General features: G+C 48.9%; 1 protein-coding gene across 6 annotated transcripts in view; it reads right to left on the reverse strand.

Moving 5' to 3' along the window:
* TSPOAP1 (TSPO associated protein 1) overlaps positions 1–25,013 on the reverse strand; it is a 68,361-nt gene continuing 43,348 nt past the window's right edge. Inside the window, exons 18-31 of one of the 6 annotated variants that reach the window (XM_058037598.1) lie at positions 23,829–24,389; positions 21,423–21,710; positions 20,973–21,152; positions 16,858–17,985; positions 16,123–16,249; positions 15,827–15,978; positions 15,230–15,392; positions 12,945–13,016; positions 12,549–12,581; positions 11,159–11,262; positions 9,364–9,435; positions 7,769–7,897; positions 4,603–4,662; positions 1,216–1,306 (exon numbers count right to left, since the gene is read on the reverse strand). In XM_058037598.1, coding sequence (XP_057893581.1) covers positions 4,636–4,662; positions 7,769–7,897; positions 9,364–9,435; positions 11,159–11,262; positions 12,549–12,581; positions 12,945–13,016; positions 15,230–15,392; positions 15,827–15,978; positions 16,123–16,249; positions 16,858–17,985; positions 20,973–21,152; positions 21,423–21,710; positions 23,829–24,389 — 3,036 coding nt within the window. In that variant the 3' untranslated portion in view covers positions 1,216–1,306; positions 4,603–4,635. Of the gene's footprint in view, positions 1,307–4,602; positions 4,663–7,768; positions 7,898–9,363; positions 9,436–11,158; positions 11,263–12,548; positions 12,585–12,944; positions 13,017–15,229; positions 15,393–15,826; positions 15,979–16,122; positions 16,250–16,857; positions 17,986–20,972; positions 21,153–21,422; positions 21,711–23,828; positions 24,390–25,013 lie in introns of all 6 variants that reach the window. The other 5 variants (XM_058037595.1, XM_058037601.1, XM_058037600.1 and 2 more) reach the window with 5 other exon arrangements.

Raw genomic sequence — 25,013 nt, forward strand, 5'->3', positions numbered from 1 at the left:
CACTGAATCTTTGGCTTTTTTAAGGAAAATGTATTTTTGTGAAAATAGAATTTATTATCATAAAATTTGATATTAAATAAAAACATACCATACCACCACCACCACTCACGGCCGCTGTGCTGGCACCACTCACGGAGCTCACGGAACTGCCCTGCTCAGAACAAGGACCCACTGGAACATGCAGAGAAAGAAACATGGGGAGGGACAGAAACCATGGCATACAAAACCCTCCGTGCTTGGACAGGGCAGCATCTCAACTGCAGGAACACATCCTCTCCTACAAGAACAGTGCAAGCTGCCCAGCCCCAGCACTGCTCTCCCAACACTGGCTTGGGAGCAGCTCCCAGACACAGCTCAACAGAACCGTGGAGAGGCAGACGGACAAATAAATAAATAAATAAATAAATAGGTAGATAAATAAATCAATTGATAAATAAACTGATAAATAAATCATAAGGCGGAGTCCCCAGCCAGTGCATGGTGAAGGTGAACCAGGCAAGAGCAGCTGACAGCAGCCCAGCCCCACCAGGGCATCGCTCCTTCCTCCCGGCGATCCTCGTGCTGGAAGCTGACTGAGGCAGTGTGGGATGCTCCGAGGCACAGCTGCATATTTACAGGGTTACAGTACAAATAAGAACTCACTCATCAGCCCAGAGACAGCGAAGGGAAGTCACAGGAACAGAAAAGTGCAAATTTTCTTTGCAGGAAGTGAAGGAGTTGACACGACCTCCTTTGGAGCAGAGAAATACCAAGGTATGGAGTACAAGGGATCTCTCCTAAGGGGCTGGGGCTTTGCTGGGAAAAGCCAGTTAGCTAACTTACAGCCAGAATATAATCATTAAATTAAAATATTTACAGGGAACCAGTGCACCAAGGGCTGCATGGAGCAGGACATGCTGGATCCCAGAGCTGAGCCCTCACACCTCACGCTTTTCCCCCGGGGGCTCTCAGCTCCCACGCTCTCCAGTTTTCTCTATTCAACACATACTTCTTCCCTATGAAAATAATCAGCTTATTGCAGAGGACTTCTCGTGAACTCTCAGTCTCTGGGGCTGTGTTGGCAGCCTGGATGGAATAAACAAACCCCTTGTCAGTTTTTTTTATTGGACCCAAGTCTTTTGAAGAGATTTTTCCCTTTGAAGAAGAAGCCTCTCTTCTTTTTCCTCTGCCCAGGTGCATCACTGCAGACGAGGAGGGCCAGCGATGCCTGCTCTGGCCTCTGCTCGCCCGGGACAAGGCAGGAAGGTGCTGGCAGAGGAGGAGATGGAGAGGAGTCACTCTGATCAACAGACCCATCTGCATTTAGCTAGGTGGGAAAGAGAGAACACAAAAGACAAAAGCACAAGTTAGAGCTGCTGAAGATCACACCAACACAAACCTCAGCCAGAGAACCTGGCCGCCTCCCCTCTATGCAGGTCGACTTAGGAAGTTTCCAGTGGATTTAAATTTTTACTTACAACTCAAACCCTTCCTTAGCTAAGAATTCCTGAAATTCCTGAACTTTGGGCTAAGAACAGGACAGCACAAAAGACCCACTAAGCACATGGTGAAAGATGCTGCTCCACAGCTAAGTAAGTGAAGCAGCTCCTGAGAGCATGGATGGGGACAGGTACTGATGAGTCCATGAGTCCTCAGCCATGGAGCCTGCTGGGCTCCCAGCATACTCTGGGACAGAAGCCAGGACATTAACAAAGCCAAATTTCATAAGAGCAAGTGCTCTGCAAGACCTCCACAAGATCAAGGAGACTGGCTAAGCCCTGAGGCTTCTCAATAGCAGCCATGATAGTAAAAGGAATTGAGGGTCCTGCAAGGCTGCTCAGCATCCAGCAGATCCAGAGGCAGGAGGGGCAGAAAGCCAAGTCTGGTGCTCTGCAGTGACACCAATGGAGCAGCACAAGGAGAAGCCTTGGAGCAAGTGGCACACAGGAATGTTCCTGAGTGTTTGAGATGGTTAATTGGGACCCACCAGTCTCAAGCAGTGCTGTTTCCTTTGGAAATCAGAATGTGCCCTAGTCCTGGGCTCCGTTTCCTCTTCACAAAGCACTGAGAGATCAGTTCCTGTCAGCAGCCTTCCTTCCACAACCTCCTCTTGCTAGGCTTGGCTGTCCAGACAGTGACAATTACCAATCTGGCAGGTCAACCTTTCCCAACAGGCTGTGAAGCTCCTCAGGGAAGAGGCTCTGGGTTTCTGAGGCTAGGAGAGCCTTAGCCTCACTGCCTTCTCTTCCACACAGCTTTCACACACCAGCAGCTTCCCAGCTCCAGCTGTACATCCTGTCTTGGCATTCCCCAAAACACAAGGTGAGAGTGGCTGGACCTGTGCCAGGGAAGAGTCCTTTGACATTGGAACATCACACCCTCAGCATCCCTCTACCTGGGCCTCACTGAGTCCCTCACAGGTCTGCAGGAGCCAAAGCCCCCAGAGGGAATGTGAGATGGTGACAGTGCCAGCAGGACTCTCTGCCTGAGTGGAAGCACTCCTGAAGATCAGACTCCAGCCAGGAACTGTGTGCACATCTCAGCAGCAGCCCCTGGGCAGGACTGGATGTGCCTGGTCCTGGTCCCACTCTCTGTGCAGGGCAAGCAGCTGAATAAGGCAGCAGAGCCCAGAGCACTGCTGCCCCACTCCAGCACAGCCATGCTCATGCCCTGTGGGGCCTTTATTTAAAGCTTCCCAAGGTGGAAAGTCAAAGCAGCTCTGCTCTGGCACCCTAGTGTTGGTTCAGCACCCACCTGCTTTGGGACCAGGAGCAGCCAGGGGCTGTGCCCTCTCCTCCCTCACAGGTGGGAGCTGTGCTGCTCGGGGCTGCTGCAGGCAGGAAGCACCTCTGGCCCAGGATGAGCACAAACCTCTGCTCTGGGTGAGACTCAGCACCTACAACACCCATGGAGTCAGTCCTGAGTGGGCAGAGCACTGGGAGCTCCATCTTGGAGTGAATTTGTGACCCCTCCCAACCCCACTAAGCTGAGAGTCAACTTCTGCCTCACAGCAATCACTCAGCTGTGCCAGTGCCAGCAGACTCTCCCTTGCCTGAATTACAGGACAGAGCTGGAACTCCTCCCTGCCTCTCCCCATGATAGTAACCAATCCCACAGCTGACTTTTCCTGAGCTCACACTCTGTTCACCTGAAGATGTTGCTTTCCAAGGCACTCCTGCAACACTCCAGGTGTGCAGCACTGTGTCCTAAGGCCAGCTGCTGTCCAGGACATGCTGCAGGATGTCACACATGCTGATGGATGGCCCAGGCTGGCCTTTGGGAAAGCTGCACTCTGCCTGAAAGGACCACTCCAATCAATGATGAAGCAACAGCTGCAACCTCTGTCTGTCCTGGCAGCTCCACTGTGCAAAGAACAGCACTTGGTGCTGATAAGCCCAGGGTTAGTCCAGTCTGAGGAGTCCAGGAGCAAACCCACATAAATCCAGATGAACCATATGCAGCCAGAAATGCAAGATTTATGGAGGCAAAGAGAAAAAAGAAAGCCAAGTGGGCTAAATTGGAGCCCACTCTCTCAGCTGGGAGCAAAAGAAAGAATCCCCAAGTTCTACTCCAGAAACTATGATTTTGTGCAACAAAGAATCCTTGGATAAAATGTCCAAAAGCACTGGGCTAGCATCAGAAGGGGCTCACCAACACTCAGGGAGTGATGCAGGAGGGATGTAAAGGCCCCTGTGCAGCCAGGGCAGTGGAGGCTCTGTCCATTGGACACCACTGGAAAACACTTTTTTGGTAAAGATGGAACAGTTTCAGGACAGACCTGAAGTGGCCCCACAAACAATTTCTCCTTTTCTCAGAGGTCTCTATGTGGCATGAAAGCAACAGAACCAGCTCACAGATTCATGTGGTAAGAGAAAAATCATACGAAAATTGGGGGTTCTTCTCTAAGAGACACAAAGGAAAAACTGCTCTGTCAAAATCCTCATACAAGTTATCAGAGTGATAAACACAAGAGTGATGTCAGTTTACAGGGGTGGTTTTAGTACTCTCTCAGGTGTTACTATTAACACAATTTCTGAAAAACAACCATTTGAAACTAAGGAAAACAAAGACTGCTCCCACTGGTCCCCAAAAGGAGGGGTCTCACCCACCCAGCCCCAGAACAATTATCCACACAAGGTTGGTTTTAGGGCCTCAATGTTACTATTTTCTTAAATGGATGGTGGGCAGGGGTTTTTCAGGACTATTCTCAGGAAGGAATAAAATCCAGACGGAAAAAACCCCAGGCTGAACATGAAGTGAGCTCAGACTGAGGAGGACCTTGCAAAGGCCAAACGATGCTTTGGTTGTTGATGTGAACAGAAGGGCCAAGCTGAGTTACAAAGCAGCTCCTTCCCAAACCTGAATATCCAGCACAGTCCCATCCCGGTCCCCAAAACCACCAGATAATTGTTCCAGCCAACTGCACTTCATGTGCTGAATGGTTTGTCTTTACCACAGAACCCAGGTGGCAGTGAAAGGTCTGACATCAGACCTGAAGGTGGATTTGCCACCACAGCCCCAAACCAGCCTGTCAAAATACAAACAAGAATAGAAGCCAACTGCAGGTGCAGGAGCCTTTGAGGTGCTGGGCTGGGTGGGAGGTTGAAGGTCTCACACACTTACATGGTTGCTCTCTCTATGTATCATTCATATCTATCACTGGACTCTTCTCTTCCTCATTCTCTGAAGAAAAGAACCGTCCCGGGTGCGTAACACAGGCAGAAATAAATACATGAAATCAGTTAGAATCAAACACTTTCTGAAGGTGCTTTACAATCAGTCTTTGACAGAAACCACATGTTAGCAATGGAAAAATATTCCATCAACAGAACAGTGTTAAAGCAGCTGCTCTGAGCCGGTAAGCATGAGTGTTTTGGGCCCTGGCTGTGACCAGAACTTCTTGGATCTTCCCCTTTATGCTGTTTTTGTTTGTTTATTCTAATCCCCAAATGTTGTCAGTTTGTAAGTTCAATTGCTTCACCTTTTCAGTTGCCAGCATTTTAAGATTTATTCAGAAATAATTAAAAATGATCCACCTTCCCCAGTTCAATTTGGAAATAAATTGTCCTTATTCTCAGGCCTTTGGTAGGGCAGCAGGGACAAGGGAAGTGTGAAGAACAGGTAAGGTAAGAACATCACATCCAAGAAATTACAAGTGATTTAAAAATCACTCATGGAGAAGCTTCTGTTGCAACTGGAACAAGCTGTAACCAAGTCCAAAGCTCTGCCATGGTGCACACACATCCCCCCTGAGGTGCCAGGGCTCAAGCTGGGACTGGGAATTTGCAGGGAGCCTGCTCTGCTAACAGCAAGTTGAACAAGCAAGTTTTCCTTAACTCCATGGGGTGAAAGTGCTACAGGAATTTGGAAAGCCTCAGGCATGACTGTATCACTGGGAGAGTTTATTCCAGCTCAGGGATGGATATGGAATATGCCTGTTTTACAGGAGGTATTTCTTTCTTCTGCCTTTCCCATGAGGTTTTCTGCCCACAGGTTGGGATGCTGTGATTGGTGTGACAGCCAAAACCACTGTGGGGTCAGGTTCTGTCTCTTCAGGAATCATGAAACACACTTAAATGCAGTTAATTAATTCCACTTTGTCTCTGAGGAGGGTAAATATACCACTTTTAACAGGGGGCAAATGTGCCCTTCTTGTTTGGAAGCTTTTTAGACAGGTCTGGATTGCAAAGCACAAATGGGAGGAGTGCTGAGGGTGCTGAGCCAGAATCCCCTGGGACAGGTGTCCAGGAGAAGCAGGGAGGCAGCAGGACAGGAGCCAGGCTGGCACAATGCAGAAGCAGCCACAGTCATGCCTAGGGAGCTCAAGCTGATTCCCACTAAAATAAAATTGGTTTAATCAAAATTATCTGAATTTTCCAGTCCTCCAACTACAGAGAACAGCAGTACATGGATCAGGAGAGTAGCAAAACTACCAAACCCAACAGATTCCTGCTCTGTGCACCCAAAAGTCAGAGCCAGTGTAAGGGGAGGCTCCTTTGGATCTCAGGCACAAAGGACTAGAGACAAATGGAAAGGTTTGAAGGGCAGGCAAACCTGAAACCTGTCTATTTTATATGGGTTGTCTTTAACACACCTGAAAGGTGCTTGTGTTTAAAAAAATGTCATGAAACATAAGAAAAGGTAAATGTTTGGCCCACATACCCTTCAGCATGCAAGGATATGTGGGCCAAAGTGCTGTGCAGGGCATCAGTCACCCACTGAACTCAGCAGCAGAGAACAAAGAGGAAAGTGGGTTTGGCTTTGCAAACACTTCACACCTGCCAGTGCCAGACAAAGTTACCTGAACTCTCCCTGGTCCCTGGGAGGATGTGGGCTGGGGCTAGAATAACAACCCCTGGAATCTGAAACAGGCCCTGTGGCTGCTAGTTGATGCCAGAGGGAAGATCTGCACTAAATTACACTTAGAATTCCACCTTTATTTTACTGGTTGAGGTCTCCTTTGGCACCCTCTATTTCAACAGATGAGTCATTTGGTAAGAGTAAATAATTTTGAGAGGGAAACTGAATAAAGAACCCCACTCTGCATCCTTGTTAACGCCCAGGGAGGTTAGACCTGGGTGACCTCTGGGCTCTTAAACCCTGGCAGTAACAGCTGATTAACCTGTGATTCCCCAGCAAGGACCAGTGTCCCCAGCAGGGGAGTACAAGGACCCCAGAGAGCTGCTGAGGTCAGCAGATGATCCAACAAACTGCCCACAAACCTCACTGTCTGAGCCAGGCTGCTCTGCCCGAGAAGACGTCAAGGCTGGAGTGCAAATCCTGTACCCACAAAGCCTGGAATGCCAGGAAGCAAGGAATAAGGCTGAGGTGAAGGAAGACCAGGTAGCATTTGAAGATAGAAATACAGATACAGAGAACAGGAAGAGCTGAGCATGAAAAAAAGCCCAAGAAATTCTGCAGAGAGCAGAAAGCTGGGATGGCACCAGTGGGGAGTTCAACAAAGGATTCAGGGACTTAGGGCCACCTGCTTCCCTAAGGATGGCTCAGAGCCAACCTGCTCTGACACCACATGACAGTGCCAACAACCTCCCAAGAAGGACTGAAGGTTTGAGCCCATGTGAGGTGGGACCAAGCTGGGCCCCTCCTGCCTCCCTCTCCACAGTGAGACAGCACTGGGGATCCAGGAATGACAAAGGAGCTGCTGCACTTTCAGCCTCAGCCCCTGACATGACCCCAGTTTCCCACTTAAGCCTTTACTCCAAGAGTCTCAGCAATACAATGCAAGGGGTTAATTTAACCTTTGAATCCCTTGACTCTGGGGAATGCTTTTGAAACCACAGGATCCATCCCCTAGATCTGCTTGGGAAACTCCTCAGCGTGTTCTGAATTTATCCAGAAGCACCTCAGCCTGGATTAAGATATATCTAACTTGGGGTGGATGGAAAAGCATTGGTGTTTGGGGGTTGCTAATTCAGAACTCCTTGGCAAGGATATAGTAATATTTAAGGAATTTCATGTGCCTGGGGAGCTGTTTGAACCTTTCCTTCCAGCAGGATTTTCCCACTGACCTTTCAGTGGATCTACACAATTTGCTGGTAGGATTTGAATACTCCTTGCCTACCTGAGCACACTGAGGCCCCAGCAGGGGTTGTTTTGTGTCACTTTCTGCACTACAAGTAAGTCCTTGGGAAGAGCTCCTGGCACTCCCTTGGGATGAACAGGCTGCGTGCAGTGAGTTCAGTGATCCCATGGGTGCTGCATGCCATGCAATGCCCAGGCTGCAGCCACAGCCACCTGGCTGGCAGTGCCATGCAGTCACACATCTCACCTGGCTCTCAGCACTCAGTGGAGAGGCTTCTTTCTCTTTGGAATGGAATTCCTTGGCCGTGCCACCATCCAAAGGAACAGCTTCCAGGAAGTTGGATGGGACAAGCCCTCTCTGTTGGTTCAGCTCTCCCTGCAAGATCAACATTCAATTCTCACATCAGCTTTCCTGGAGACATAAACAACAACTTGAGGTGCAGTGCCCTGCAGAGAAGGCTGGGCTGTAGGCTGAAACAAGTCCAGAACACACCCACATAGGGAGGATCCTCAGAAAATTCCAGAACTCACATCCTTGCTTAGTTGTGGAACAATTCAGAGCACAGAAACACAGAAGAGAGTAAAGGAAGAAGAGATGACAGCAAGTTGTGACAAAGGTGATTTCTACAAACTCAAAATCTCCACTCCAAAACTCAATGTGCCTGTGCCACAGGTGCCCTAGAGGCCTTTGATTTGCCCTGATATTTACTCATGTCTTTAAAGAATGAGGCAGTACTACAGTGTCCTGTAGGCATTGCATCCATGATCACAGAGGCCCAGAGCTGCAGTATTGTATCCTACAAATATTTATCCAGTTCAACAGGAGGTGGTTGGGTGAGACAAAACCCACCCCAGCATTGCTGCTTGTCCAACACTATAAAAGGATGAAACAAAACATTCTCAGTGATGCCCTCAGACTTAACCTGGAGCTCAACCTTAAGTCAGATGTGTGAAGGCACAGTGTTTCCCATGCAGGAAAAGGTGGATGATCCAAGGGCCAAGGCTCAAGTTTGGCACACAGCTGGAGGGCAGGCACAGCCCCAGGAATGTGGCTGCTAACTTGGATCACCATTTCAGCCTCTGACCCAAGTGTCCAAGTGCCTGGTGAAATGTTAGCTCAGAGCTGGTGCTGGTTCAGCTGGTGTGTGTATGGAAAAATGCAGGCAAGGCTTTGGGAAACCTGCAGGCAATTGATACTAAAAAATAAACTCAGAACCACTGGGATGTTTAAAGACCACAGCAATGCTCTCAGGGCTGGAGCCCCTCTGCTCTGGAGCCAGGCTGGGATACCCTGGACCTCCCCTGGAGGAGAAAAGGTTCCAAGGGAGACCTCAGAGCCCCTTCCAGGGCCTAAAGGAGCTCCAGGAGAGCTGGAGATGGCTTGGGGACAAGGGACAGAGACAGGACAAGGGACAATGGCTTCCCACTGCCATAGGGCAGGAATAGATGGGATATTGGGAAGGAATTCCTGGCTGTGAGTGTGCTGAGGCCCTGGTACAGGGTGCCCAGAGCAGCTGGGGCTGCCCCTGGATCCCTGGCAGTGCCCAAGGCCAGGCTGGACAGGGCTTGGAGCAACCTGGGACAGTAGAAGGTGTCCCTGCCATGGCAGGGGGTGGAACAGGATGAGCTTTAAGGTCCCTTCCCCAAACCATTCCAAGACTCTGTAATACTGGATTTACAGCAGGAGAAATGAGCTCCAGAAACAGGCTTCCCTGCATTAAGTAGAGAGGGGTTTTTCTTAAAAGCAGGATATGTTGTGCCCTCATTTTTGCTTCCCTGCCACTCCATGAACTCCAACAATTTCCAGTGTAACCACAGGACCTTCCCAAGCCCTGCACTTACATAGTAGAATCCATCATCATCCATGGACCCAAAGACAGTGATAACGTCCCCAGCACTGAAGGTCAGCTCAGCCTGCAAAGAGCCAGAGAAGAGAGGTGACAGGAGAAGCAGTGCCTGGAATCACCCACCAGGAACACAGGCTCCCCTTGGCTTCCTGCCCAATCTCACCCCAGGGGAGGGAGCCCACTGTGTTTGGTCTTGCAGGACCAGATGCAGGAGGGAAACTGAAGTGGATAACTCTGGAATTCATTGCTAGGGAAGCATTTCATAAATTAAGACAAGAGCAAAGCCCATTTTAAAACCAATTGTAATAAGGTTTCAAAATAGTACCTACCACCTGCTCTGGAAAGGTGCACTGAGGATGGGCTCAGCAAGCACCAGAAATACTGTCAATTTCTTTAAATATAATTACAAATCCTCCTCCCTTGGATGAGCCTGTTTTGTATGCAGCACTTAGGGACTAGTCACTAGCAGGAATGCATACAAACAGGGTGGTTTAGCCTGGACACAGAACAGGGTCACAGCACACAGTTACCCTTTGCTGTCACACCCTCTGTTCTGTCAGACACCCCAGCACATGGTCCATGGGGCATAAGGCTAAAGAAAAAGGTGTCACCAGTCTCTTTTAATGGAAAAAGCTGCCCAGTGGAGGCTCCAAACAGGCTGAGTCCCACTTAAGACACTCTAGCACTTCACAAGTGTCAGCTGGAAGGGATCTACTTCCAATACATTTACAATAATATATCCCTAGTCCTCAATTTAATCTCTTGAGGCTGCAGGTTGCTCCTGTGGAGCATCTCCCACAGAACTCTACCAGCTTGTTTCAGTAATTTAAGCTCTTGTCCAAAAGATTTCTACAAGAGCAAATCACTGTAAAAAGCACAGTCACCTCCTCAGTGACAAGGGTTCAAAAGTGTTCGGTGGCAGGATACATGCTCACATTGTGTCTCTCCCAAGATATTCCACCATCCTAAAACTCTCTGTCCTCAGCTGTGTCTCTCTGGGCTCGAGACACAGCTTGGGAGGCAAGCACTCCCTGAGCTGTGCCCTCTGTTGGCCAGACACTCCTTTGTGGATGAAGGGAAAGGATGGGAATCCAAACCCCGTGTTTATGTTTGCTCAGAGAGCAAACACAGCTTGGAGGAACAGAGAACAGATCATGTGCTCATCTCTTTTTGCAGAAAGGATTCTGCATTGTCACCTTTCTACCTGGAACTGATTTATCCACAAAATTACTGTTTGGATTGTATCCTTCCCTGTTTAGATTATACCCCTTCCCATCCCTGGAAGTGTCCAAGGCCAGGCCAGAAGGAGCAGCCTGGTCTAGTGGAAGGTGTCCCTGCTCATGGTAGGGGGTGGGATGAGATGGGCTTTAAGATCTCCTCCAACCCATCCCATTCCATGATCTGTGATTCTATATGTAGGAATTGTTTGAAAAGAAGAACTTTGCAATCTAGTATATTAAACTGGAGCTAAATCTTTTTGCTTGAACAAAGAACTACACAGATTGTTAACACTGAAGTCATGCTCAAATTAAGTGTCAAAAGTGCTTTCAAACACTTAAGCAGGTTTTTCCTTTTCCTAGAGTGTTTCCTGGATCAGTTGCTACCAGTAGGAGCTGCTTCCTCCTGCCCCAGATCTGCTCAGTCCTGTCTGATCACTAAAGGATGCAATGAATACTCACACAGTTTCACTGAGACTCTGGTTGGACCAAAGTGCTGAATGTCTTGAGAGAGAAGGAAAAAAGAGATTGGAAGAAGAAACCTCTGAAAAGGGGGGAACAGCTGGTGGTTACCTCCACATCTGTGTTAGGAGAGCTCTCCTTTGGGTTGTAGTCAAAGGCAGCCACCATCCTGCGAGGAGTCAGCAGCTCTGCTTCAATGTCTTTATGTTTCTGCCCTGCAGGAGAAAAATAAAATATTCTTAGATGGAAATACTAGGACAAAATCCCAAATCACAGCAACTCCTTCACCATTCTTATAGTGGTCTGTGCAAAAAGAATACAGAGGGGCAACTGAGTGGGGAGAGACTTTAGAGCCATTTGGTAAAACAGTTTTCTGATCTTCTTCATTGCCTCATAAGCACAAAAGTGAGGACATCCATCCATCCCCTCATCCTGGTGCTCTGTTTATATGTACAGGAATGTTTTATTTTATGTTTTCTATTTACTTATACACACACACAGAGGACAGCTGTCTCTTTACAGTGTCTTGAAACGACATTTCTCCTCCCACTACACAATGTTCTGCTATTAAGCTACAAAATTTATCCTCCAAGAGCCAGGAACCAGCACACAGGGAAGTCCAGGCCTTGCCATCCCAAATCTCCTGCCTGCTCAAACCCATTACCTACTGTCACAGACATTTTTTCATAAAATCCTTTCTTTTAGGATTTGTCCTTTCTGGGAAGCTGGGGCCCCAGAAGAAAAATGTAAACAATAATTATCTGCTGCTGTGGAATGTAACAGGTGCATCTGTGATTGGTCTTCTGTGAGTGTTTGGCTTTGCTGCTGACCACTCACGGGAGAGTTTGTCCTTGCTTTCTGCTGGACACAGGACTTTGTTATTCATTCTTTTCTATTCTATTCTTAGCTTAGCAGCTTCTGCAACTTGTCTCTCTATTCCTTTTAGTATAGTCATAATGTATTATATATCATATATCAATAAATCCAGCTTTCTGATCATGAACCAAGATTCTCGTCCATCTCTCTCACCCCGAGGAACCCTCATCAAGTCACTGCAGTACCTACAGACCTGCCCTGAGCCTACCAAAGCCAAGTCTGGTGCTACAGAAAACACACGTTCATGGATTTAAACTCTCCTTTGGGTCAGCACCGGATTGGCAGGCAAAGGGTTTGCACACTTGGCCTCTGAGGATATAAGCAGATGATGCACCTCAGAAGAGGGAGCACCCTCTCTGTGTCTCTTGGATCACAGGGACCACAGCATGTGATGAGTGAGAGACTGCCCTGCTCCTCCCACGGCAAAACAACTGGTGCTCTCCCCCTGCAGGCACTCCCTGCTCACCCAAACCGTTCTGCACCCACCACTAAACAAAAAGAACTAAAACCTTTTTGTTACAGTGCTCAGAAGCAGCACTACAGGGTGTCACACTGGCCCTTGACCACAAAGCACATCTGTAATTCTATCATGCATTACCTACTCCCCAGTAAAAGCACTTCTCACCTGGCTGAGACTTGCATTCCTGTTTGTCCAGCCCTGCTGGGGGAAGAAAATGCCTCATCAGTAAGAGCTCATCTCCAACAGTGACCACATGACACAACTGATAAACAGCAAAAAAGAGCACCAAGACAGCAAACAACAGAAGCAAACTGTTCATGCAACTCAAAGTCTACACCAGTAACCAAGACTCAGGAACGTAACAAGAAGCACAGGTCAAGCTCCAAACTATGAAAGACATCACTGTTGTTAAAAACTTAACACCAGAACAGGGATGGGCTCTCTTTCCACTTCCTAGCAGTCATATAAACATCTGAGGGTCCTGAAAGCAAGTAGTAAAAATTCAATGCAGTCTGTAATCCTACAGTAAAAACCAAAGAGGAAGCAGTGGGTGACACAGACCTTTCTTGGAGCGTCTGGGCTTTGGAGGAGGGACAGTTTGGCGGCGTGGAGGTGGAGAAAATGTGCCATTTCCTTAATAAAAACACCAAAAAAGCAAATAAATAGACAAGAGAAACAGACGGTGAATGGAAAGTGAGAAGCATCTTGAATAGTGAACAGGGGACAGAGATGACATGCCTCCCCTGGGAGGCTGACAACGGGATTTCTGTGGGCAAAGCCCTCTGGGCCTCATATGTGGACTCAGATGAGCTGTGATCCACATCCCAAATACACAGAGAAATCCACACTGTACTTACACCTTTTAGGCACTCCACAGCTCAGAGCACACAGACTTTGCTACTCCTTAGCTTTCAGAAGCAGCACCATAAGGACAAAATAAAACCTTGTACTATTAACACCTAGCTAAAGCTTCTGCACTGAGCAGGGTCAGGACAGGATGAAATCCCAAACGAACCTGAGGAGTGCCCAGACCAACCCCTCCAAGGCATTTCCTTAGTTACAAGGCTGTGACAGCCTTGTTATGGCAGCAGGGAAACAGCAGAGGTACAGCCAGCCCAACTGCCCAAGAATCAAAGAACCACTACAGTTATCAAAAGATCATCAGGCCCAACCTACACCCGCTGACCCCTCCTGTCAGGGAGTTGTGCAGAGCCAGAAGATCCCCTCTGAGCCTCCTTTTCTCCCGCCTGAGCCTTTTTCCCAGCTCCTTCAGCTGCTCCTGGGGCTCTCTGTTCCCTTTCCTGGACATGCTCCAGCCCCTCAGTGTCCTTACCAAGAGGGGCCCAGAACTGCCCCTTGGATCTGAGTAGTGTCCCCACCAGTGCCAAACCTACAGTCCCGCCCTCCACACACAACTTACTGACTACCACCACCACCTTCCTCAAAACTTTCAAACCCGTCATGTTTAATGAAGTCTCAGAACTATTAAAACCCTTTACTCTTCCAAGACTATGCAGTGGGGCAGGGCAGAGTATCCCTTGTGTATCCACTGAAAGACACAGGCCACCACAGGCATCCAGCCATCTCTGGCATGCACACAAGAGAAAGAGTATGGATGTGAAAAACACCTTACTCAAATCTCCTCTCCTCAGACATGGGAGAGACCAAATATGTTTGTCCTTTAAAAACATATTCAAGAAATCACACAGTGAAAGCATCAGGCTCCTTCAGTCCCTGTGCTGCTCAGGATCAACTTTCCAGGGACTAACATTTAGGAGCTGAGCACTGTCAATCCCTCAGAATCACAGAATGGTCTGGGTGAGAAAGGACCTTAAGGGTCTGTCAGAGTCCCCCTCCACAGAAATAGGAACAAGTTGGATTTCTCCTTTTTTTTTTTTCCTTTTTTTTTTTCCCTTGAGTTTTCTTATTTTTAAGTTGATTTGGGCTTTTTTCCCAGCTCAGGCAATGTCAGGGCTTACCTTTGCCATGACCAACACTTGTGCTATTTTTCACTGCTGAACTGGCAGGGAAACAGGGACCAGCCAAAGCAGGAATATCCTGGTGTTTTATCAAGTGGAGCAGATCCAACAATTGGCACTGGCAGTAGGGTGCACAGAGGAGTGCATGATGAGAGGCGGCAGGCATGAGGGAGAGGCACAGGGACACTGGGATTCACAGCAGGGGCAGCTCACAGCCTTGAGCCTGGCTCAGCCTGAGCTGCACTGGCTGCACATCCCAGGGCTGCTCCCTCTCCTCTCTGAGTCCATGAGAGGGAAGGATCAGGAAAGCCTCTGCAGTGCACAAGGCACTGACCACACACTTCAGGGAGTGAGTAAGGAGGAACCCTTGTACACTGCTCCTTGTTCACTCCTGCCTGCCTACCTTGCTGTCTCACACCTTTCCTCCCCCTTTCACATCTCCACTCCCAAGTCACAGATTCTCTCACCCAAGTGCAGGGTCATCCCAAGAGTTCCATTCACAAACAAAACAAAGGAGGGAACAGAGTGAAAACTCTTGTTCACATACTTCAGCTGCTCTTCAAATGCTTCTGTTTCCCTGTCCCTAGCAAGGTTCAGCCTCACTTTGTGCTGAATTCACACACCTCAAGCCCAGGAGCAGCTGCAAATGCTGGCAGTGGAGCCAGGGATGAACTGAGAGCTCAGAACACCCACATCCAGCCAGATGCCCCTGCTAAGGAGCAGCCACTAAATCAGGCTGCAGATCCAGGGACAGCCCTCCAGATGGGTTTGGTGGTTGCACTGGCCCCACACAATAGCAGGACTGAGCTTCCAACATTCCAGCAAAGAGCCACAGGAGCATGGCACACACATACACACACATAATACCTGGGCTCTCCGTGTCCGCAGGCAGGAATCCCTGCTTTAGCAGCTGCTGCTTGAGCTCACTACTCTCCACAGGGACTTCTGACACCATGTTGCATGGAATGTATCCCTCCCTTCCAGCACATTCCCCCCTGTAAAAACCATCAGCATCCTTGTCTCCACAAACCTGCAAAGGGAAATAGACTGTTTATGCTGCAGGGACTGAGCTAAACAGAGAAAGAATCATGGAATATCCTGAGTTGGAAGGGACCCACAAGGATCATGCATCCAGTCCAGCCCCTGTCCCTGCACAGACATCCCAACAATCCCACCCTGTGCATCTCTGGGAGCAGTGTCCAAATGCTCCTGGAGCTCTGGCAGCCTCGGGGCCCTGCCCATTCCCTAGGGAGCCTGGGCAGTGCCCAGCACCCTCTGGGGTGAGAGATCCAACCTAACCCTCCCTTGACACAGCTCCAGTCATTCCATAAGGTAACCAGAGGAAAAATATGAGCATCTGCCCCTCTACTTCCCCCATGAGGAAACTGCAGACCTCCCACTCTGTCTCCTCCCCTGGAACACCAGACAGATCCATAGAGTAGGAGAAGTTCACTAAGTTCTTACTTTCAGGATCTGCCCCTCCTTAAATGGGAGCTCCTCTTCTGCTGCATCAGGGTTAGGTGACATGGAGACAGGATCGTAGTCAAAGAGAGCCACAAAGATCCGAATGCCATCATCTTTGCCAGAGCTCTCGGGAGCAGTGCTCCTTAGAAGGCCTGTGCACAGGGGAACACAGCAGAGAGAACATCAGCCCTGCCCCAGCAGTGCATGGGCCAGGCCCTGCCTGCCAGCCTCTCCCCAGCCATTTCCAGGACCTTCCATCTCTCCTGCTGCCCTCCTCTCTCCCCGTTCCTGCTCACCTGGACTAGAGAGCAAAGGTTTCTGCATTTGGCTTCTTCTCTCACTCCTGCTCCGTCTCCGGCTGGGAGCCTGCCAGGCGCCTGTGCCGGGCGGCTCCGGGCCCCTGGAATCTTTATGACTGGGTGCCTGCAATTGGAACCAGCAGAGAATTAGTAGCAGCCTCTGCCTTCCAACTCCCTGAACAGCGCTCAGCCCAAACGCACTCCACAAAGAGCAGTGCATCCAAATGCAACATTCCTCTTCAGGGACACTCTAGAGCTGGAAAGACCAAGGGAGTTGGAAAACAGAACGGAGGACAGGCAGGCACTCTGCCAGGCACCAGTGATGATCCCCTTGGTGAGGGTGAAGATGCAGGAAAGGGCATTTCAAGGGGAGGCAATGACATTACAGTCAGCATCTACACAAAGCTTTCACCAATCAGCTTATTGCACCAGGGATTTTCGCTTGGGTCCCACAGCCTCCTGCCGTGGGGAGGATGACCCAGCGTGAAAAGGAATACTGCATCGGTGACACTTGGTCAGAGAGCAGGAAAAGCAGAAGCAGCTACTACAAGAAAAGCCATGGAGCAGCACAGAACTACAGAATCTCTCAGATATTCTTCCAGGCAATCCTAGAGGAGGGTTCTTTCTCTGGACAACACTGAACAAAGCAAGATACAGGCAGGCCAGGGAAGCAGAGGGAAGCCAGCACCACTGCAAGCTGCTTCAAAGCCAGAATAGGAAAAGTCACCCAACCCTTTTGTGCAAGGAGGTGCTACGTATCCCCTTCGAAGAATGTTCGAGCCTCCTTCTCCAGCCAGGTGACTTACAGTCCATCTCCCAGCCCTGCTCCTCAGAACTGCTCTCACACCTTGGAGCTTCCTTCTCCCGGCAGAAGAATCGTAGGTGCCGGCTCGGAGACCCGGCCCACTCCATACCCTGCTCTTCCATCATCTCCAGCCTGGTCAGGTTCCTTCTGCCACCCAGGTGGGCAACCTCAGACTGACTGGAGCAATCACTCCAGTCCCCCTGGCAGCTCTGGGACCTCTCTGGCCACAGCCTGCTCTCCAGGGAGGATGCACACGTTGAATCCTGCTCATCTTCGGAGTCATACTCGATGTCTATTTCCAGGCTCCTGGGGCTGGGGCAGTGCATTGTTATCACGGCTGGTTCTGTCCCCCCTGATCCCACTGCTCTTGGGGCTTTTTTCCGTAAGGTGCCTTGTCTGGCCCGGCTGTACAAATCCAACCCCTCCTTTCCACCAGCACTGCTGACAACATTCAGCTCCTCCCTGAGACTGGGAGCTCTGTATAACCCGCTCCCCATCTGGCTGCAGCTGCCCAGCAGACGACTGCAGTGCTCTGTTAGATCACTCTGTCTCTTCCTACTTATCTCAGGCCGACTCCGGATCTTCTCCCGATAATTATTTCCCTTCTTCTTGTTCCAAGAGGGACTTGTCCCACTCCCAGACTTTGGATCATTCTCCTGATAGCCCCAGTTCCAGTGTGCCTTCTTCTGACTGCAAGACAGCTGGCCAAAGGCAGGATTTGCATGGTCAGCCTCTGCTCTGCTCTCCTTAGCACTGTGCGCCCCCTGAGGAGTCTGAGCAGAGACCTTCATGGAGGTGTTACTCCCATCTTCCTTTAGAAATGGCTCCTTGCTGTTGGGTGGTTTCTCTGTTCTTCCTGAATGGTAGGTTTGTGTTTCCAAGGAGTCTTGAGGGTCTGTCTTTTCTTCTGTAACACCCTTCTCATCCTCATCTTCATCCTCATCCTCAGTCACTTCAGGGATGCTGAACAACTTCTTGCTGTGGTTCTTCTGAAGCGGGAGCTCCAGGATCCTCTCCAGAATCTCCTCATCGCTGTCAGTATCACAAAGATCCATCTGTACCCAGACCCCGAGAAAAGCCACAGCCAGGACAAGCAAAGGAAAAAAGAGAGGAAATAAACATTAAAACAAGAGGCAAAGTGACCCTGATTCCCTCCCAGCAGAGCAGGATGGAGCTGTGGCTGCAGCAAAGCAAGGGCAGGGGGCAGAGGGAGTGATGGATCTTCTGGCAAAAGCAATCACATGAACCAGCAATGCGGCAGGAAGCGAGGAAGGCAAATGCATGGAAGAGCTCCCTCCCAGCCTCTCCTGTAGACACACAGCTCTACCTGCAGCACCTCTCATCCCACCACAGCAATGACTCCTCTCAGCTTGGCACCTTTGGGAGGGATGGGGGCAGGAGAGGCACCATCCCTCCACAGCAAAGCTGAGTGGGCTCTTCTGTCCACAGGGCTCGCCCACAGAGCCATGGGTCCCCCTTAGCTGTCCTCTCCCTGGAGCACAGGGAATGGCCCTGTGCTGTAGGACACCCCTTGGAGATGTTGCTGCCTGGGCCCTTCTCATCTCCTAGCAAAGTGCAGCCCTACTGCAGGTTCCTGTCTGCAAATCCAGGAACAGAGTTCCCACAAAAACAAAGGAAAACTCTTTACCTCAAAGGGCCACACAGATATGAGTTTCACTTGCAGATGAGTCAGAGCCTACCAGGTTACAGAAAATTTTGGGGACAACACTGCTGAATTTTAAAATTTGTTGTGGATCAACTGTAGAATTTACAGGTTTATTTCTTATCACATTAACAGTAACATAAAAGGTAAAATCCCCAGGTGCATTATGTCATTTTGGTATGAAGATACCTCTGGAGGTCTCTTGTTCACCCTCCCTGAAAAGTTATATTATTAATGTGTTCCAAAGGCATTTACAAATAGATTACAAAGCATGTGTAGCTACTTTAAACTACAGCCATATGCAGGTCTGTTCAGAGATAATTAAAAACTGAACCAGAGCGAGCAAAACACAAAGGTAGTTGCAAGCTGTCTACTGATAGTTCCAATCTCTATAGCTTTTTCCAAGCAAAACTGGGTCTTGAATTATATTTAGAATTGGTTGAAGGGGCCTTGAGATCTCCAGTTCAGTCTCCTAATTACAGCAGGACTGTTGCCAACAATAAATCCATGTCTTTGCTTAGATGAGGTTTGAAAACACCAAAGAATGGAGATCCTGAACCTTCTGGGGACTGATCCCAAGGCTGCGCTGTCCTCTAGGGTAAGAGGCTTGAACACATCTCCGACATGAACATTCCAAACAGCAGCTCATGATTTCTGCCTCTTTTAATGCATCATCTCCCAGAAACAAGACTACTTTGGCTCTCATCCTTTTAATCATTATGCAAATAGGGGGGTACAAAATCTCCCACTCAACTCCTCTAGACCAAAAACCCCTCAAATTTTCTCAAACTTTCCTTACAGAACATTGCTCAAGGCTCCTGCCTTGTTAGCACCAATTAGGAATATGGAGAATTCATAAATACACCAAAAAAAAAGTTCAGTAAGACTTCTTTTAGCTATTTGCAAAGCTGTGGCTTCTGCTTTTGAGTTTTAATATAATAAATGGTTTCAGTGATTAAACAACTTGTTTGAGGATAAACATTTTTAAAGCATCACCCCTCTGTGTTTTCATCCTCTGGATCCTGGAAGAGTTGGCTGAGCAGTCTTGAGGTAACAGAAAATGTAGTTAAAATGCAGAATCCTAGAAAACAGCACTATTCCAGTCCAATCCCCTTCAATCCATAAGGCAGTAATGGGAGGTCTGTGCCCCAAAGCTTCCTGCCCCTCACATCCTCTCCCAATTCGGCATCTTGTCACCCTCACTCTGTTACTGCCAGCACAGAAAACAATCACTTTATCCAGTCAATAAAACACCCAGGGAAAAAAAAAAAAAAAAAAAAAAAGACAAAGAATAGCATTCTTGATTGCTCTTATTTCCTTCTTTCTCTTTCCAGGAAACTTGTTTTCCTTCCATTTTTTTTCCAGTCCAATCCCAACAACTGGAAGCCCTTCCAAAACCTTGAGAGGCAGCCCCAGCCCCTCCAGCCACCAGGCCCTCCTGGGGCTCCTGATGTGCTTCACTGCAGGTTCAATCCCTCACCTGGGAAGCAGAAGACCCTTCAGAAGGAGAAAAGGAAATTTAATCCAGAGTCACTACATTGCCTGCTACCATTTACTGCTCACCAGCCCCAGCCCTACAGACCAGCAGCCACACAGGGCACCATCAACTACAGATGTTCTCTGGTCACACGAAAAATCAAAGAGAAGGTGCTTTCTTGCCATCTGGGCATATCACATTTCCTGCAAAGCTTTTTAACTTTCCAGTCTCTCACCCTCAGTGCTTTCCCTCATGGATATTCATGCCAACTGCTGTAATCTGTATGGTTACACACCAGCTCCAGGCCATGCAGTTGGAATCACATTCCCACAGGTGCATTCAGACCAGATTCAATTCTTTGAGCATGAATTAAGCTGGACACTTACAGCTAAGCTTAGGCAGGATTTCATCCCTTGCAGCATTTGAACTACAAAGCCACAACTCTCCTCCTACATGCCATCCCTGGCAACAGAAAGCATAAAGACCTAAGCCAAGTAATCATAGAATCAAGGAATATCCTGAGCTGGAAGGGATGCACAAGGATTGAGGCCAACTCCTGGCCCTGCATATGACACCCCAAAAACCACACCCTGTGCCTGAGAGCATTGACTGCTCCCTGTTTACTGCCTGTGTTAAGAACTCAAATCACCCCCCACTGATTTTAAACACCACATCACACTGTGTGTTTTTCCAATTAATTAAACCCTGGCTCCATTTATTACAAACAAACACCCATCCCTCTCCCAAAGTGCCTGTGTTTTTACTACCTTGAGCCAACACTGGGAGTAAAAGCAGAGCAGCAGGACCTTGGGAAAGGCTCAGCCCAGCCCCTCCTCCTGTGAGCTGATGGCATGGGATGGCTGCACCGGCGCTCCCCACAAGCAGCACTCAGAACACGTTACCTTTTCCCCATTCTCCTGGGAACATGGCTCTCTCTGGTCCCATTTCTTCTCTTCCAGAGCTTCTGAAGACAGTTCATCTTCCTCCTCCTCTTCCAAAATATCTGAAAGGTCAGAACTCCGGTTGTGCTCACTGAAAAGGGTCAACTGTTGGCGGCCCATTTCTGACAGTTTTTCTTCTTGCTGTTGAAAAGCAAAACACATTTTCTCAGTTCTCCCAGACTCTATTTCAGCAATAAAGGAGCATTTTTCCTTTCTCTGAGCACACACACAGCTCAGGTGTGGTAGGAAAGAAAGGAGGCAGCACCCAAGGGAGTGACTGGCACATATGGACACACACAACCATCAGCCTCATTTCAAAGCCTGCAGAACAGCACTGTCTAAGGCTGGAAAACTCAGGAGGCCAAGTACAGTTCACATCCCTCCATGGACACAAGCCAAGGTTAAACAAACCTCTCTATTCACTCTGGAAATTTCTTTCTTCACCTCCTTGCCAGGAGACAACCTCAGAAAGTCCTGGCAGCTGCTCCCATCTTGGAAGGTGCCCTGCATTTCCCCAGCCTGGCTGGGGGAGGACAGAGGCTCTGGGCTCAGATGCTTCTCTGCCTCTCTCTCCATGTCAGCATTGGGACCTTTGGGTGCCTCCTGCACAGAGCACACGTGGCAGGTTTCTGTTTGGAGCTTCACCCCACTGTCCGTCGGGCTTCCCTGCTCCGCTGCTTTGGTTCTTGGTTGCTCCATCTGGGAAACAAACCAACAGTGAAAGGGGAGGTGTCTCAGACTACTTATGCACCAAAATGGAGTCTTATCACCCCAAACTCTTTGACCCTTTGACATGTTCTTTGCTCTAGGCATATGAGTATTTTGGCAGGCAACTTGCAGCTTGGGAATCTTGGCCAGGCCTGGAACAAAGCCCGCCCTGTCCTCAGGTGCCAGGTGACACATGATGCCCCAAGTGCTGCAGCTCAGCAAGGCCCACAAGGGCATGGAGAGTAACAAGTTTCAGGGCTGCAAGAAGAGCCCAAGCTATACAACAAGGTTATTCCCACTGTCATCTGCCAGAGGAATGGCCTAGACATCAGCACATTGGGTTGAGCTGGAGATGAGGACACTACTCCAGGATTTCCTGGGGCGTGAAGAAAAGGAGAATTAATGAAGAACAATAAACACAGAGAGTGCAATAAGCTTCTGATTAGATCACCTAATGAGAATTACAGAAAATCTTCACCTGTATTCCAACCAGTCCAAGAAAACCTCTGGGAGATGGAGGAATGGAACTCCAGAAACAAGAAGGGTAAGGCAGGTGGGCCTTATCAACCATCTCTTTCTCTTACTCTAACCAAGGGAACCTCCCTGCATTTTGCAATGGAGCAGAACCTTGTCCTTATGTACCAGGCACTTTGAAAACACTGAAGGATCAGACCCCAGGGACATTGAGACATTGCAAGCTTCTCAATGTCCCCTGGACAAAAGCCAGGCAGGTCCTGATCTCATGTCTAATCTCACAGCTCAGATTTTCTGCCCTGATTCCCTTTGCTGACAGCCAAGTGAAGAGACACACCTCAAGTGAGAAGGATGATTTGCATCCTGGGAGCACTCATTTCACTCCTCTCCACAAAGGAGGCAAAGCAACCACCACAAGTGCAGCCATCTACACCAGACACCTGAATGTCCAGAGGCAACATTGCTGGGAACACGTGAAGTGCAGTAAGAGTCTCACAAAAAAACAAGGAAATCTGGGCTGGTACTGAATCCATTGGCTGAGATATCACTCGCACAGAAATCTCCTGGCACACCACAAACCATCTGAATCTGGGACAAATCCACCATGACACTCCTCATCCCTGGAAGTGTTCAAGGCCAGGTTGGATGAGGCTTGGAGCAGCCTGGCCTAGTGGAAGGTGTCCCTGTCAGGCACCAGATGATCTATAATGTGCCTTGAAACCCCATTCCATGATTCTATGAAATGTGGGTAAATGAATCCAGCAGTTGATCCAAGGTACTGTGAGCTGCAAATGATCAGGCACTGACCTCTGAAATTTTGGACTCAACATCTCAGTTCTTCTGGGTATTGAGCTGGCCTTTGGGCTTGGACCCACCATGCTGCTCTTGCTTCAGCAATTTTCAGAAGTCTCAGCCTAACTCTGACCCTTCACAAGGTCACACTGTCATGATTAATAAAGTTGTGCTAAATTTAACAGTTTGAAGCACTCCTATGAGTTCTGATGTTAAAAGTCAGAATGGGAAATAGATCCTCTTCCCTGATGTAATACATCCCACAACAGGAGGGCCCACTTCCCCATCGTCACATAACAATCATTCACCATCATTATACAGCTCTCAGACATCCTCACCACTGTCCTAAAAGAACTCTGAAAGCACTTACCCACCCCACTGGGAGTACCACTGGGAATTTCACTCACCCACTGGGAACCCTAAATAGCCAGTGTCAGAACAGTTTGCCAGTTCTGCAGCCATGGCTGCCTTGCTCTGCCATCCACTAAGGTGCTCTACCACTGTCTCGTACAAACCCACCAGACTGGAGAAGGTCCCTTCAAGTCAGAGAGCACAGCAATGCCAGACTAACATGGGAACATCCCTTTAACCTTTTAACTCTGCAAATTCTTCCTTTTCTCACTCTGTTCCTCATATGCTAGCAAACATAATCAAGAGGTGAGCTGCATCTTCCAGGTACACAACAGCAGCCAAAACTCTGACAGTTTGCCACCACTGGATGATGGCACAGAGGTGACGCTGTGTCACAGAAAGGTGCTCAGTGGCATTTTGTCCTACTCCCCAAAAAGGATCCATTGCCTTTCCCTGCACACCTGGCACTGGGCAGGAGATGTAAGCACTTACCTGCACCTCCATCCCTCCACCCAGCTGTTGCATTCCCTGTTTCTGGGAAGGCCCAGGCTCCGTGCCAGGCCCTGGGAGCACTGTGCCAGCCTGTTGGGGAGGCACACTCAGGCATTTCTTGTCTCCTTCAATGTCCAAGCCCTGCGGGGAAGTGCCTGGAGCCTGCACCAAGGAAGCACCAGGGGAGGGGAGGTGTGGTGGGGAAGAGGCTTCTTCTGTCAGAGGCTGCACTGAGCCAACAGGGCTGGAGGAGGGATCAGTCAATTTGGCATCTGAGCTCTCAGCAGGAATTTTCTGTTGGAGCGTGTGCTGTGGGCTGCGGGGAGGCAGCAAGGCCCTGGGGGCCCAGCGGGGCAGTCTGGGGGGGACAGTGGTGCACACAGAGGAAGGGCAGTGGGAGGATTGCAGCAGGACCGAAGAAATCTGGGCTGGAACCGAATCCACGGACTCCCCGTACTGAGACATCGTCCTCACAGAAACCTCACGGCACACCTGGAACATCTGAAGCTGGGACAAGTCCACCAGGACACTCCCAGCAGTTGGAGAAGTAACTTCTATCATCTGTAAGCAAAAGAACAGGAAGGAATTATTTATTGTGCACAGCTCAGCCCTTCAATCCCCAACCCAAAGTTGATAGAACCCACAGTTCTGGAGAGCAGCTGTGCACAATTCCCACCCTTCTGCACACTATCTGGGAAGAATGAATGTTAAAGAGAAATTTGAGAAACTGAGCGGTCTACAAAATATGAATATATCCTCTCCTACTCCAGATTTTAACCCTCCTTGTTTCCTAAGCCTTAAGGAGCTTTTCCCTTTTTTAGGTCGCTTTTTCAACTACCTTCCCAGACTCTTCCTTTTTTTCATCTGTGAAGAAAAAAAAGCATTTCCACGACAAAAGAGCAATTATCCAAAACAGCATCATTCTGTTTTGCACTGTGCTCCTCAAACAACATCATGTGTGCATAAGACCACAGGACATTTTCAACACAGAATGTCCTTGGATGTTCTGTAACAGTAACAGTACTGAACAAACAGAACCCTGGGGTGTTTGTATGTTAAAATGACAGAATGGTTTGGTTTGGAAGGAACCTTAAAAACCATCTCATTCCAGCCCCCGCCATGGGCAGGGACATCTTCCACTTGGAGCACTCCAGGTTGCTCCAAGCCCCCTCCAACCTGGCCTTG

This window comes from Melospiza georgiana, chromosome 19, assembly GCF_028018845.1.
Source record: "Melospiza georgiana isolate bMelGeo1 chromosome 19, bMelGeo1.pri, whole genome shotgun sequence".
Taxonomy (NCBI): Eukaryota; Metazoa; Chordata; class Aves; order Passeriformes; family Passerellidae; genus Melospiza; species Melospiza georgiana.